Source organism: Bubalus kerabau, chromosome 16 (assembly GCF_029407905.1).
Source record: "Bubalus kerabau isolate K-KA32 ecotype Philippines breed swamp buffalo chromosome 16, PCC_UOA_SB_1v2, whole genome shotgun sequence".
In the NCBI taxonomy this organism is placed as follows: domain Eukaryota; kingdom Metazoa; phylum Chordata; class Mammalia; order Artiodactyla; family Bovidae; genus Bubalus; species Bubalus kerabau.
Window position 1 is genome coordinate 68,249,983 of NC_073639.1, and position 16,353 is coordinate 68,266,335.

General features: G+C 47.6%; 1 protein-coding gene across 1 annotated transcript in view; it reads left to right on the forward strand.

Annotated features, from left to right (window-relative positions):
• Positions 1-9,527: 9,527 nt before the first annotated feature.
• The window catches only part of SSH1 (slingshot protein phosphatase 1), a 56,616-nt gene continuing 49,790 nt past the window's right edge, over positions 9,528-16,353 (forward strand). The window contains exons 1-2 of the mRNA XM_055550722.1: positions 9,528-9,717; positions 15,330-15,370. Coding sequence (XP_055406697.1) covers positions 9,649-9,717; positions 15,330-15,370 — 110 coding nt within the window. The 5' untranslated portion in view covers positions 9,528-9,648. The remainder of the gene's footprint in view (positions 9,718-15,329; positions 15,371-16,353) is intronic.

Here is a 16,353-nt window from a genome sequence, read left to right on the forward strand (position 1 = left end):
AAACCTCCTTTTATGTACATATCCAAGAGAAATGAAGACAAACACCACCCACAAGAACATTCAGAGCCCCAAAGCAGAAACAACCAAAATGCCTATCAGCTAGAAAATGGGTAAACAAATTGTGACATTTTCAGACAATGCACACCATGAAATATTACACAGCAATGAGGAAATGAAATGCTGCCACACACAACAGCTGGGTGAATCTCATAGTCAATTTGTTGAGTGGAAGAGGCAGGGAAGAGCCCACACAACGCAGAACAGGTGAAAGTAGTAGATGGTGATTGAGGATATGGGAAACATGCTTACTTCTGGGGCACAAGGAATTTTTCTTGGGATGCTAGAAGCATGTCCCTTTTCTGGGCGGTGGTTGTGGGAGTGTGTCAGATTCATTGGAAGGACTGATGCTAAAGCTGAAGCTCCAATACTTTGGCCACCTGATGCGAAGAGCTGACTCATTGGAAAAGACCCTGATGCTGGGAAAGATTGAAGGCTGGAGGAGAAGGGGGCGACAGAGGATGAGATGGTTGGATGGCATCACCGACTCGATCAACATGAGTTTGAGCAAGCTCCAGGAGTTGGTGATGGACAGGGAGGCATGGTGTGCTGCAGTCCATGTGGTCGCAAAGAGTCGGACATGACTGAGCGACTGAACAACAATAATGCATACGGAAACAGCCATCAAGCTGCACATTTAAGATTAAGATGAAAGGACTTGACATGGAAAAGAAAGTGGTGGGGAGAGAGGAAATAAAAAGAAAGAAGGGAAGGAAGGAAAAAGGAGCAAGTATGAGAAAGGAAGGAGTGAGGGAGGGAGAAAGAGAAAAGAGAGAACTTGCCCATAGTAACACAGCCTACAAGCAGAGGCTCAAATTTGAAGCCAGCCTGGTGTTCCCAGATCCAAGAAATAAAAATAAGTGTTACAGTTTTTTAATAATTTTTCTAGTAGGACTTCCCTGATGGCTCAGACAGTAAAGGGTCTGCCTGCAATGCAGGAGACCCAGGTTTGATCCCTAGGTTGGGAAGATCCCCTGGAGAAGGAAATGGCAACACGCTCCAGTACTCTTGCCCGGAAAATTCCATGGACTGAGGAGCCTGCTAGGCTACAGTTCACGGGGTTGCAAAGAGTTGGACACGACTGAGCGACTTCGCTTTCTTTCTTTCCTGTCTGTACCAGAAAATCTGCCATCTGGGGGGAAAAAAAATACAGGACACCCTGTGTTATGTCCAGTGACTGTCACCCAGGCAGTCTGTATCCACAGCTGGAACACGCAGCCACCACCCTGGAGAGTTTTACTGAGAATTGAGAAAGGCACCAGGCACCCAGGGCTCCCCCCCACCCCCCCCAACGTGGGAGGCTGGCCATGTCGTCAGAGTCCTGGGCTGTGGGCAAAAAGCAAATTCAGTATTTACTATATCCCCCAGAAAGGATGTGAGATTTTTGTCTTTATCAGAAGGGAGTATGAGTTTGTTTTTTTTTTTTAAAGAAAAAAGTGTTGAGAGACACTGAGCTGGTTGAATCAGCCCATTTTATGGTTGGGTAAACTGAGGCCAGAGAGCAGGAGGGATGCGCCCTTCTTCCTGCAGGGGTATAGGGCTTACTTGGTCTGCTGATCACAAGGACATTGAGAAACTACTCTGAAGTCCAAAGTTCACTGATCATACTGATAGGAGACTCCAGGAGGCCCCCAAAGGACCTTTGGAAGCAATTTCTGTCTCTGTGGCTGGAGCTGTTGAAGATTCTTCTGACCCATTGGCTGGCTGATAACAACATGGCCTTCTAGCAGCTCTGAAATATACTCAGGCCAGGGCAAAAGGATCCTTGGCCAGGAGAGTTCTCTGCAGGAAGTTGAACTCTGTGGGAAAGGTGAAGTTACAGAATAACCAGTTAACCTCACACACCCACACACACTCTCTCAGATGAAATTAGTTTTATTAGAACTTTTCTAAGTATTAGCATCATCATAACCCTTATAAATGTGTATAACACTGATGGTAGAGAGAAGAAAGTACTAGTTACTCCCCACCACTAATCCCACCACCAAGAATACGGGCCATTAACATTTTGCGTGAATGTCCCCAAATGTTAAAATAACATTTTAACATTATGTTAAAACATTATGAGGCTTTTTTTACTTCCATTCTGTTATCAATATGGCATATCCTGAACACCCTTCCATAGGACTGTAGACCAGGGGAATCCGTTTCATGCAGGTTGCCATTGTATGTAGATATAACAATTTTTTTCATGGAGTTTGGTCTTAGTGTTTATTTATTTGTTTGTTTGTTTATTTGGCTGTGTCAGGTCTTAGTTGTGTCATATGGGATCTAGCTCCTAGACCACGGATGGATCCCCGGAGCCCCCTTCATGGGGAGTGCGGAGTCTTAGCCGCTGGACCACCAGGAAAGTGCCAGGATGTAAAAATTTGTCTGTCATACAAAGCTTGATAATCTCTTGAATCCATCCATGTTGCTGCCCCCAAAAGTTTTAACAGCTCCTGTATGACAACAGACAAACTGGGGGAAATCGCTGAGTGACTCCTCTGCTCAAATGTCACCCTGGCCAGAGGTTTCCCTGACCACTTAAACAGCCGCCTCCGTCACCATGTCCCCAAGACTGCTCTGTTTCTCTCTCCAGCCCTTTCTTTCTTATAAGGTTTTTTTTTGATGTGGACAATTTTTAAAGTCTTTATAGAACTTGTTACAGTATTACTTCTGTTTTATGTTTTGCTTTTTGGCAGTGAGCCATGTGGGATCTCAATTCCCTGCCCAGGGATTGAACCCACATCCCCTGCATCGTAAGATGACATCTTAACTACTGGACCACCAGGGAAGTCCTTCTCTCAAACTCTTTTTTACTACTTGGTATCATATTTTATTTATCTGACACTCATCTGTACATGTCATGTTCTAAGAACTTTACTGAAATTGATTCATTTAAAAATGACATATTTAAGTAGTCATATATTATATGCATATGTTAACATGTGTTATGGCAAATCTATTCACTCACATGCTGTTTGGCTTTATCTCCCACCTGATTGGACTCCACCAAGGACAGTGAGTCCTCTGCTTGTTCCCTGAAGGACCCCAAATTCCCAGACTGGTGCTCAGCGGAGGATGCACGCATGTTCAGTCACGTCCAGCTCTTTGCAACCCCATGGACCGTAGACTGCCAGGTTCCTCTGTCCGTGGAATTTTCCAGGCAAGAATACTGGAGTGGGTTGCATAGGCACTCTGTAAATTGTTGTCCAATGAATTGAGTGAATGTGAAAATGATATAGTGCCCAAGAATTGGCTGCAACATATTGTATTATGACATTCTAATAATTTTTTAATAGTTGTTAAATAAAACAATTTTAACTGAGTAAAATTTTAAGATGTAATTGACTTAATTGAATGATTCATGAATGATTCACAAATGGGTAAAATGCCATCCAACAAGTAGAAAGACGCTCTGAGGAGCTGGACAAAAAGGAAGCCTTTTATAGCAGAGAGGGGAAAAGAATGAATTGTTTCAGGCTTAGGAAACCTACCTATGAGGGACAGAAGGGGGCTGTGTGGCAGATTACCTCATTGGTACTGACCAGAAAATTCCAGAGTGACCAGTTAAGACTACGTTCCTGGAGGACGTTGTAACTGCAATTAGGTTAGATATTAAGTCTTGGTTTGCTGATGTGGGGTTTAGCCTGGTCAACTACAAATTGGCACTTGCTATTAGGACTTGCTACCTACCTCTATAAGGATTATATCATGTGCTGTAACAGCTGCTGACTTTCAACACCCCTTGAAAGGAGTTCAGAGTGGAGGGCAGAAATAAGACCCTCTGTGCTCTGGGAAAACCTGACGGAACAGGTCTTCAGATAGATCTTTTCAGGAGCTGATTTTATGGACCCAGTTCTTGCATCTCCTCATACCTAGAAAAGCACTGAAATCTTTCATGGTGATGATTGCTCCTCATGACCAGCAGAAACCTTCCGCAAAAAAAATATGTGCTTGATGGCACATACTTCCCCTTCACCAAAATCACGTATGTGCTGGCTTTCCCCCCACCTCTTGGGAGTAGTTCTCAGAACCATACAAGATGCTGTCCCTTGGGCTAAATAGTCCTCATTTTGCCCCAAATAAAATGTAACTCACAACTCTGATGTGCATTTTAAAAAAAAGTCAACAGCACAAGTGACTCCATTTGGGGTCTGGTTTTTTGTTTTTTTTTTTTTTTAATGCACTATATATGTATTCTTTTATATTCATTTTCTATAGCTCCTACAACCAATTACTAGAAACTCAGTGGCTTAAAACAACAGGAATTTATTTTATTGTATTTCTAGAGGACTGTAAGGAGATCAAACCAGTCAATCCTAAAGGATACCAACCCTGCATATTCACTGGAAGGGCTGACGCTGAAGCTGAAGCTCCAATACTTCGGATACCTGATGTGAAGAGCTGACTCATTGGAAAAGACCCTGATGATGGGAAAGATTAAAGGCAAAAGGAGAAGCAGGCAACAGAGGAAGAATAGGTTAGATAGAATCACCGACTCAATGGACATAAGTTTGAGCAAGCTCCAGGAGATGGCAAAGGACAGGGAAGCCTGGTGTGCTGCAGTCCAGGGGGCTGCAGAGTTGGACACGACTTAGTGACTGAACAACAACAACTAGAGGTTGGAAGTCTAAAATCAAGATGATGGCAAGTCTGTGTTCTTTCTGGAGATGATGAGGAGGGAATTCACTCCTCGGTCTTTTTCTGCTTCTAGCAGCCACCTGCATCCCTCGGTTCATGGCCTTCCTCACATCACCCCAACCTCTGTGTTATCACATCTCCTACTTCTCACTCTGATCCTTCTTCCTCCTTCTTATAAAGACCTTTGGGTTTGTATCAGGCCCACTCAGATAACTGAGGATAATCTCCCTACCTCAACACCCTTAACTTAATCACAGTTGCAAAGTCCTTATTACCATATCAGGTAACACATTACAGGTGCACATGGACATCTTTGGGGAGCCATGATTCAGTGTGCCAGAGCTTTGTTATTTAATACTTGTGAATTGCAAATCAGTTGCTCTGAAAATGGAATTATCAGTAGCGTTCTCTTCCCTTCTCCCCTCCTAAGCTATCCTGGAAGAACCTCTGTCTCTTGTTTGAGTTCTAAAGTAGAAAAACAAGTGTCCAAGTAACCAGCTTCACCACGCCCTAGCTCTGTGACCACGGGCGTGCGACTAAACCACCCTGTGCATCAGCTTCCTCAGCCATGAAAGGAGAACCACAACCATGTGACGAGAAATAAGCAAAGGGGTTCAAGCCGGGACAAAGCAGAGAGGCTGCAGGAGCCTTGATAAGGGGTACCTAATCTGGCTTCAGGTCAGGGAAGTCTTCCTGGAGGAGGTGGCCCTGGGGGGTAGCATGGTGGACATTCACATAAAAAAACCCCTGTCCCCAACACATTTGCAAATCACTTTGCCTACGACCTAGCATACAGCAAATAACTCATTAACTGGTTGTTTATAATAGTTGCAAAACTGAGACTACAAGGACTATGATAATTAAGTAAAGTATGATGAAAAAAATAATTATGATACTGAGTGGAAAAGCTTCTACTGGATGCAAGAAAACTTTGGAGCTGGGTCTTCCACCAGGTTCCCCTCCTCTGCTCCTGGGATTCCCTGAAGCCTAGACCAGGGAGCTCTCACTTTTTTTCTCCTTGCCCCATCTCCTCACAGGCCACAAGGCAAGCCCACAGGTCTTTTCAGAGCTGGGTTTTCACAGAAGTGTTTAGAATGATCAAAATTTTAAATACAGACAGGGTCGGATGAAAACAGGATCAGTGAAAGTGCCGTATTGGAGCCTGAGGCAACGGGAAAGCCCAGTAATACAGTACCCATCCCATTCAAAATGTTGACATTTTGTTCATTGAAGATTTTTGGCATACCATTTGATTCCTGAAACTATAACCTTTCTCTGATATTCCCTGGTAGTCCAGTGGTTAGGACTTGTGCTCTCACCGCCAAGGCCCGGGGTTCAGACCCTGGTCAGGAAACAGATCCCACAAGCTGTGCAGTGTGGCCAAAAAAGGTGGGAAAAAAGAAAAATAGGATGTAGTCTTTCTCTTGGTTGAATTTTTGTTGTTGTTGTTTTGGTTGCCCCTTTACCTTTTGGGTTCTCACCCTGGTCCCAGCCCAGCTCCTGAGGTTTTTCTTAGAAACATGTGACAAGACAGACAGTTGTGACAATGTTGAGAGAACTTGCCGTGTGCCTGGGGGTCGGTGGGGGGAGATGTGACATCCTGGGAAAGTGCTGAGTCCAGTCTAGGGAGCAGGGAGGGATTTTTGGAGGTGGTGTCTGGCAAGAGTTAATGTGGGAGGGAAGAGGGCCCCTCAGCTGTAAGAGGAAGTGAGAATGGGTGGGGATGGCCTCTGGACCAGTGGGTGTGGGTAGAGAGGTAAGCAAGGCCAGGGTAGAAAGATTAGGGTTTAGGTGGGTTTTTTTTTTTTTCAATTGAAGTATATAGTTGATTTACAATGTTGTGTTAATTTCTGCTGTACAACAAAGTGATTCAATTATACACACATACACATATACATGTATGGGCCTCAGAGGCGGCACAGTGGTGAAGAATCCGTTTACCAATGCAGGAGATGCAAGAGTCTCAGGATTTGATTCCTAGATCAGGAAGATCCCCTGGAGTAGGAAAAGGCAACCCACGCCAGTATTCTTGGAAAATTCCATAGACAGAGAAGACTGGTGGGCTACAGTCCATGGGGTCTCAAAGAGTCAGACACGACTGAGCACACACACACGTGCACACACACACACAGACACACACATATATACATTCTGTTTTAAAATAGTCTTTTCCATTACGGTTTATCATAGGATACAGAGTATCTGTGCTACACAGTAGGACTTTGTTGTTCACCCATTCTATATGTAAAAGCTTACATCTGCTAACTCCTATCTCCCACTCCACCCCTCTCCCAACCCCTTCCTCCTTGACAACCATCGGTCTATTCACTCTGTCCATGATTCCCTTTCTGTTTCATAGACTGAATCATTTGTGTCATATTTTAGACTCCATATATAAGTAATATCATATGGTATTTGTCTTTCTGACTTACTTCACTACGATAATCTCTAGTTGCATCTGTGTTGTTGCAAATAGCATTATTTCATTCTTTTTCATGGCTGAGTAGTATTCCACTGTGTATATGTATACAGAGGGTAAGATATATATACACAGCATAAGATGGTTGGATGGCATCACCAACTCAATGGACATGAGTTTGAGCAGGCTCCAGGCATTGGTGATGGACAGGGAAGCCTGGCGTGCTGCAGTCCATGGGGTCGAAAAGAGTCGGACATGACTGAGCAACTGGACTGACTGATAATGTCCTAACATATAAGGAAAATTCATTATGATGAAATAACATCCCTGGAGGACACAGGGAAGTCTCAGTAGTATGTCTGTCTTTTTTTTTCTTTTTCTTTTTTTGAAGTATAGTCAATTTACAATGTTGTGTAGAAGTGTCTGGGTTTTTTAAATTTTTATTTATTTATTTATCTAGACCACATGGCATGTGGGATCCTAGTTCAATCACGAGGGATCAAACTCGTGCCCTCTGAAGTGGGAGCTCAGGGTCTTAAACACTGGACTGCCAGGAAGTCCCATGTGTATCTGTTTTCAAATGAATGTGTTCAGAATTGAGAAGTAAGATAGTCATCAGTCAGTTGAATACTGCCCATAATTTTGTCTCATGCTTGACATTTAAAAATAGGTGCTAAATAAATAAAGCAGTCTGTCTACCAAGATGCCAGTGTGTTGGGTCAGCTTCTCCAATATTAGGAGTTATGTTTCCCTCCATAAACTCTGTTTCCCAAATAGTGAATAGCTCCTGCCAAAATTCTCAAACAAAACAAAGTATATTCTGCCCTCTGTTTAAACATAGTTGCGTTTCTGAAAATTCAGTGAAAAATACTTTGTGTTGATTTGTCAAATGGAGTCAGATAATTATGAAAGGTGCTTTCGCCCACACAGGAGTCTTATGGGAATTGAGCAGTTCTTCTTGGGAGTTGGGAAGGGTGGAGGGCCCTGTCCAGTGAACTGCAGGACTTTCAGCATTTTTAGCATTTCCAGCTCCTGCCCTCTAAACGCCAGAACCCCCAACAGCTCTCCCCATCTGCCAAGACATTCAAAAATATTCACACAAATTTAAAAAGAAAATAAAGTGGGGAGAGGGGAGGAGGACTTCCTTGGCAGTCCAGTTAAGACTCCCTTCTTCCACTGCAGGGGGCATGGGTTCATCCCTGGTGGGGGAACTAAGATGTCACATTAAAAAAAAAAAAGTCCTAACCACCCCCCACACGCCACAAACCCCGTTGAGAAGAATGATACCGAGGGATTATGGAGGAGGTCCCAGCCCCTGGATCTAGGGGAAAGAGCGGGAGTATTGCCCAGGCTGCCTGTGTTGCTGGTTTGGCAATGAGATGCACGGGACAAGGACTGGACCAGTAAATGTGCGGATGCGTGCGTGCTTGGGCTGGGTGAAAGAAGAGAAGTAGGAGATTTGGGTGAAACTGACGCTAAATCAAGCCACCCTTTTAGTATCTTCCTCCATGTCTCTCTCTCCCCTCCCCATACTGGTCACCTCCCCCCAGGACAACAAGAGCAGCCCATCCCTGGCCTCCCTTCACGCCTCTGTTCCACAGTCCATTCTCCAAGCCTTAGCCAGAGCTTTCTAGAGAGCACCCTGACTCCCTCTTCCCCATCCTTAGGCTCCAGCGGCTGATGGAAATCTTTCCGTTTCCGGCCACTGTGCAGGCTCTCCCCCGGAGATCACGCCCAGCAGTCAACTCCCACCCTCACCCGTTAATCCTGCTCATCCGTCAGGTCTGAGAGCAAAAGCCCCCTTTTCGGAGACGCTGTCCCTAACTTCCCAAGGTGTTAGCTGGGTTTCTGGACACATGGTAGGAATTCATATAAAAAGATGGGCAAAGTGAGTTTCTAGCAATTTAATTTACCTTCATCAAATCCCCTAGGGCAGGTCAATTCTATGTTGTTCACTGTCGAATACTCCATGCGGGGCACTTAATAAGTGCTCAATAAATATTTCATAAACGAATGAATGAACGAACATACGAATTTATGCACACCCCTCCTCGAGGTTCAAGGCGCAGGGACTAGCAGGTTTTTATTTTCTGTCTCTATGCCTGCTTGCTCCGCGCATTCCAAGCTGCGCGGTCACGGAACCTCAGTTTCCCGGCCTGCGCTGGGGATGGGCCTCTTGGGGAGGACTTGCTCGCCGTCGGGCGCGCACCCGCTTCGCAGGCTGGAGAGTCGGGCGCGCGCGTCGGGTGCGCTCTCGGGATGCGACTGGCTGGCCTGGGCCTCCCGCCGCCCCTCGGGACTCCCGCGCCGCGCACGCGCACGCGCGCCCCGCGTGGGCCACGCCCCCCGCCCGCGCTCAGGCCCGGCGCGCGCCGGCGCGGGGGGCGGGGGCGGCGGCGGACGCCGACGGGGAGGGGCGGGCCCGGCCCGGCTCGGCCCGGCCGCCCGCGCGCGGCTCTTGGAGCGCCCCGGGCCCGGCCCGGGCGGCGGCGGCGGCTTTAGACGGAGGCCTCAGCGGCGCCTGTGCGCCGTACCGCACCGCAGCCATGGCCCTGGTGACCCTGCAGCGCTCGCCCACGCCCAGCGCCACCTCCTCCTCCGCCAGCAACAGCGAGGTGAGCCCCGGGCCCGCGGCCCTGGCCCGGCCGAGCAGCCGCCGCGCGAGGCCTGGGCCGCGAGTGCGGGGCGCGGGGCGCCGGGGGCTGCGCCGGGACAGCTTTGAGGGGTCCTCGGGCCTGCGGGCACCCCGTTGGACGACCCCCTCCTGGGTAGCCGGACTGGGGTGACTGCAGTGAGACTGTGCATTGCCGGTGTACGCCCGTCTGGGGTTGACTCTGTGTGTGTGTGTGACCCCTGTTTGGGGGTGACTGCATGAGACGGTGTGTGTGACCCCCGTGGGGGGTGACTGTGTGTAAGTGTGACCCCCGTCTGGGGGGTGACTGTGAATGTGTGACACTGCCCCCTTGCCCCATCAGGGGTGACTCTGCAGGGTACTTGTCCTGAGACTGGAACTCCTGATTGGCTGCGTGAGATGCCGGTTCTGGGATTCCGGACCCTGAGTGCCTCCTTCTGTGTATTCCGGCCTGTCCCTTGGGGGCCGTGCCTGTGTAGTGATAGTAGGGAGAAGCCGCAGGGGTGCCCCTGTGAAGGTGTGAAATTGTTTCCCCTAGTGCACGCCCCTGGCTGTGGGTGTGAGTGGCAGTCCCTTGTCACTGTGTGACAGTGAGCTCAGGGTGCTGGGTGATGGTGTCTTAGGTCTCTGTGTGCAGCTCAATCTGGATTCTTCCTGTCCTTGATATCGGCGGAGGCTGGGTGTTTATGTGCAGCTGGCTGTATGGCCGAGGCCGATTCTGGGTTTCCTGTGATCGCCCCGGTGCTTTGAGGGGCTGAATGTGCCTCTCTGAGCCGTGCGGGTTTCTCTGGGTCTGTGTGACCCAGCCTGCCTCCTTGGCCCGGAGTCACTGGGGAATTCGTCCTCTGAGCCCACAGCTGTGCTGGACCGAGCCCGGCTGGGCCTCGGGCCTCCAAGCAGGAGAACTAGTTAGGGCCTTGGGTCTAAACTCAACATCCGTGGCCAGGCTGAGGGTTGACCCATAGACACCGCAGCTGGAGGAGGAGACGGGAACTGTTTATAGAGAAGGGAGAGGAGGCTGCTGGGGGAGGGCCCTGCAGGCAGGCCCAGGAAGTGACCCCGCCAGCATCTGGGCAAGTCAGGCCCCTTCTCCCTGGGGGAAGTTGACTGATAGCACTGATAACATTTCTGTGTGTCTCTGAGAGAAGAGGACCTGTTTGGGGTTTAACAGCCCTGTCCGTCGGGCCGGCTCCTGGTGGGCAGCTCTTCAGCCTGTTTCGTTGGGACTGGCAGGAACATTTCTCAACCTGGCTGCAGGGTTGAACCTCACAGCCCTGGCCCTCTCGAGGAGAGGCTGTTCATGAGTTATCTTGCCTGCAGACAGAAGGTTCTAACAGTCCCTGCTCTGCACGGCAGCCAGTGGCCTGCCGCTGGGAAGTGAGTGCGGCAGCTTTTCACTTCTCCGCAGAGACATCTGTTCCCTTACATCATTTCTACTACCGCTGTCTTGCAGTTTACAAAGTACTCCTCTGCACTTAATTTCATGGTCCCTTCTGAAAAACAACGGGTGAAGAAATCAGCTCCAGGAAGAGGTTATTCGGACAGCCTATCAAGCCTGAAAGTGAAGTGAAAGTGAAAGTAAAAGTCGTTCAGTCCTGTTGGACTCTTTGCAACCCCATGGGCTATACTGTCCATGAAATTCTCCAGGCCAGAATACTGGAGTGGTGGGTTAAAAGTGAAGTCGCTCAGTTGTGTCCGACTCGTTGAGACCCCGTGGACTGTAGCCTACCAGGCTCCTCCCTCCATGGGATTCTCCAGGCAAGAATACTGGAGTGGGTCGCCATTTCCTTCTCCAGGGGATCTTCCTGACCCAGGGATTGAACCCGGGTCTCCCGCATTCCAGGCAGCCGCTTTAACCTCTGAGCCACTAGGGAGTGGTGGATAGCCTATCCCTTCTCCAGCAGATCTTCCCAACCCAGGGATCAAACCCAGGTCTCTCACATTTTGGGCGGATTCTTTACCAGCTGAGCTACCAGGGAAGCCCAAGAATACTGGAGTGGGCTATCCCTTCTCCAGTGGATCATCCCAACCCAGGAACCAAACCAGGGTCTCCAGCATTGCAGGCAGATTCTTTACCAACTGAGCTATCAGGGAAGCCTGTCAAGCCTAGGGCCTCTGATTCTAAACCCCACCTTCCTTGTGTTACTTTGCATCGTCTACTTATGCTGTAAATATGTTAAAAAAAATTACCATTTTTTTGACTGTGTTGGGTCTTTGCTGCCCCAAGGCATGTGGGATTTTAGTTCCCTAACCAGGGATCCAACCTGCCTCCCCTGCATTGGAAGGCAGATTCTTAACCACTGGACCACCAGGGAAGTTACCACATGTAAAATTTTTTATTATTTTATTTTTTTAACCAAGATGGAATTCACATACCATAAATCCGCCATTTTAAAGTGTACAATTCAGTGGTTTTTAGTACATGCCCAAGGTTGACCAGCCATCACCACAGATTCCAGAATGCTTTCATCACCCCCAAAAGAAACATCACAGCCCTTAGCCATCACCCACAGCCTCCCTCCCACCCACTCCTGCCCTGCCCTGCCCTCATCAAACTGTAGGCAACCACTAATGTTCTTTCTGTTTCTACAAATTTGGCCTATTCTGGGCATTTCATGTAAGTGGAATCATACACTGTGGCCTTCTGTGTCAGGTCTGTTTCCCTCGGCCTCATGTTTTCAGGGCTCATCCATGGTAGCGTGAGTCAGGACCTCATTCCTTTTTATGGCTGAGTAATATTCTGTTGTATGAATGTGCATTGTGTTGGACCTTGGGGTTGTTCCCATTGAGTATATTTTCACTTTCACTTTCTGGGCTTCCCTGGTGGCTCAGCCTGCAGTCCTTGGGTCGGGAAGATCCCGTGGAAAAGGAAGTGGCTACCCACTCCAGTGTTCTTACCTGGGAAATCCCGTAGACAGAGGAGTCTAGCAGGCTACAGTCCATGGGGTCGCAAAGAGTCAGACACGACTGAGCGACTAACACTTTTTTCTTTTCAGTATTCTACTGTATGGTTGTACCTTTTGTTGGACCTTAGGATTGTTTTCCCTGAGCATATTTAAAATTATTATATAGAAAGCATTATTTTCACCAAGTGCCAGTGACCTCCAAAATAATAAAACTCAGACAGCTCTTCCTTACCTTGAGTAAATCAGCAGCATTAGTGGCTCCAGGAGCTGGCAGAGCCTGGGATGTTCCCCGGAAGGTGAGGCATCTTCCAGGTGGGGTGAGGCATGAAGATGCAGGGGGGAAGGGAGAGGGTAGTGTGTGTGCCATCTCTGAGCCTCTGGTCTGACCTTCCTCTGGTTACTTCCCCTCTTTGGGCCTCAGCTCATCCGAAAGTTCCGGCTTCCCTCTCACATGTGTTCCTTGGCATAGGTAGCTTCCTTCTCTGGAATAATTGATCTTGCATCGCCTTTCGTCCCAAGACCCTTAGAGAGAGAGCGAGAATTAAGTGATTTTGCATCCCACCCCATCACTTCCTTACTCCTCAAAATGCGCAACCTTTGTTGAGTCAGAAACGCTCAGGTCACTTCTTTCCTTCTCCAACCCGTGGTCCTGCCTGGCGTGGGAACTAAGGGAAGTCACAGCCCAACCCGCAGAGCAGTGCTTCCCTCTTTGGTTTTGTTCCTTTCCCCTCCATCTTTATCTCATTTCTATCAATTTACCATGAACCTTGTCTCATTTTGTGAGAACAAGCAGAGAGCCCAAGAAGAGATAAAGCAGTAGCTTTCAGGAACTGTGATTTTTGACCTCCATTCAAGGTGACTTATTTTCATGGGTGGATCTCCAGTTGCTTTGGGGAGGGGAGTATCAAATCAGGGTTTTTCAACCTCAGCATTGCCGACGTTGGGGCCAGAAAACCCTGTGTTGCAGGGGGCCCGTCTTGTGTGTTGCGGCGGATGTAGCAGCACTCTGACTGCTACCCACTAGATGCCACTAGCATCCTCCCAAAAAAGGCTCCGGCCTTGCCTGGCATCGCCTGCCAGGAGCAGTGGTCCTCAGTTGAGAACCACTGGGTTAGACCCAACAGTCTCTTCTGAGTTTGTTCCTCTGGTCGTGTGAGTTGTTTCGTGTATGTTTCACTTCGGGGCCGGAGCTGGTGGCCCTGTGGTCAGCAGAGCCGTCGTCCCTGGTGTTTCCACTTCTCCTCCAGCATGGGGTGGGGAGCATGAGAATGAACTGATGCTCTCTGCCTCTGCCCAGTGTGATACGTACATGATCTTATTAGCGTGGGGATTCCAGGACCCTGTGCCAGACTCATTCATTGGTGAAATTGCCACCTGTGTGTGTGTCCCTGGCTGCCCGGAACCCTCCACACACGACCTTTTCCCACCACTGCCAGCCTCTGTCTGGTTTCTGTCCTCAGTCAACCTTGCATCTCTCGCAGCCATTGCTGCTTTCCAGGTTTCTCTCTTTCCCTTTCAATGCACCCTTCTGTGTAACATAGTAAACATGCCAGCTCTCAGTGGTGGAACGTTGTTGGGGTGTGTGTTTTCTTCTCATTTGAGTTTTCTCCTTGAAAGAAAAAGAAAAGAAAAATTACAGTTGGGGCTTAAATCATGGTTACTTTTGGAGCCTTTAACCCTCCTGGGGTTGTAACCTTTAGAAGATATTAAATATCCCTTTCTTTCATGTCTGGAAATACACTAAGAGCCTAGAAAGTTTTATATTAAACATGAAAGCCTTTTTGAGAACTTACCAAAAGCTTTGAGACCCCCTGACAGCCTGATCCTGGCTACCTTCTGTTAAGAAAGACTTGCCTGGAATGGTGGTGGTGGTGGTGGTGGTGGTGGTTTTTTAAACTTGTGTGTTGTGGCTTAAAATGGTGTTAATCATTTGTGATTACCAGAGGGTTGGGATTGAGGTGAGGGGGAAATGGATAAAGGCAATCAAAACATATAAATTTCCAATTATAAATAAGTAATACAGACACAGTATACCACATGATAAATAAAATTAACACTGCTGTATGTTATATTTGAAAGCTAGTAAGGGAGTAAATTGTAAGAGTTATCAAAAAAAAAAGTAATGGTGTTGATCACTCAGCTATTGCTTAGATTGAAGAAGGAAACAGAGCCTCTTAAAACTTCACCTCCTTCTGCTAAAAGAGAAAAATGGGGGACTTCTCTGGTGATCCAGTGGTTAAAGACTCTGCGCTTCCAATGCAGAGGACACGGGTGCGATTCCTGGTTGGGGAACTAAAATCCCACATGCCTGCATGTCCAAATAAATAAAATTTAAAAGAAAGAAAAACTGGATGAGCTCCGAAGCAGCACTGGAAAAGGGAGAGCTCAGGGCGGAATGAATGTGTGGAGTACCTGGGCTGGCTAGGAACACTGCATTAGCGGGCACCCATCTGCGATGCCTTGGAAGGCAGGCGGGAAAACATCAGGAAACCTGAACATTCCTCCACAGGAATTCTTCAGGGGAGCAGCAGAGCAGGACTGGTCTGGGAAGGGTGCGGTGTTTGGAAGGAGCCAGGTTTCCTGGACATCTGTACCTTTTGCAGACACCAGAGCAGAAAATGTGAGCCTTGTGTCCGAGGCTCATTGATAGCGGCGACTGGGCTGTGACATTGTCTTCCTTTCTTTGCAGTTGGAGGCCGGCAGCGATGAAGATCGCAAGTTAAGCCACAGGTAAGCAGGCTTCACGTTTTCACCCTGGAGTCTTTCTTCCAAGCAGGTAAGAAATACTCTTGTGCCTTTCCAAAAGGGAGAACCCTGGAGAAAGACTACACCAGCTTTTCAGTAGGAGGAGGGCTTTACAGATGAATAGATATTTAACTGTAAACAGCTTTGATAATTATGTAACATTCAGAGAAGAAGAAAAATAATTGCCAGTATTCCACCACCTTGGCTTTGCCATAATGAGTATCTTTACAAACTTCCTTCCAGGTTTTACCTCTGCTTTAAAGAAAGTAATCATTCTAATATGTTCTCACTTTTCCATCATGCTTTTGGGAGGGTATTCCTTTTGAGGTAAGTACATGCTGATTTGAAACAGACATTCAGCCCCTCAGTTTATTAATTTAGGATGTGCGTGTGTGCGCACGTGCCTGTTAAGAAGTTTCTTAAGCTTGTAGTCCTCAGTTGCTATATTCCCAAGTAGACACTACAAGTATGGCTGTTTTTCTTTTCCAAAAATTGGGTGTTTTGTTGGCTTGCAGAAGCTTTAGTACTTTATTATATAATGCATTCTTCTGTTCCAATGATCTGGTCTTAAACACTGGCTCTTAAGAGTTTAAAAAAGTAAACGGCTAGATTAAGAAAAAAAAGAAGAAACTGCACAGAATTTCAAGGATACTGTTCTTTTATTTATTATTATTATTGTCTGTTTCATCTTGGGAAGGGGAGGAGAATTAACTGAAAGAGGAAATATGTGTTGAGAAGCAAGGGTCAGCCATTCATTGCTGAGAGCAGGCTTTCCTCCTGGTTAAACGCACACACAGGAGTGGTGGAGCTCCACCTTGCCTGTCTGTGAAGTTGCCTGTGTGTTTGAGGGAAGGAGGCACCCTGTTTCCTAAAATTCACGTGTGCAGGAAAATAATCGTCTTAGTACAATGGCCAGGTCCTCGTTTTCACATCACGCTGGAGGGAGGACCAGGCGCTATGACACAGCT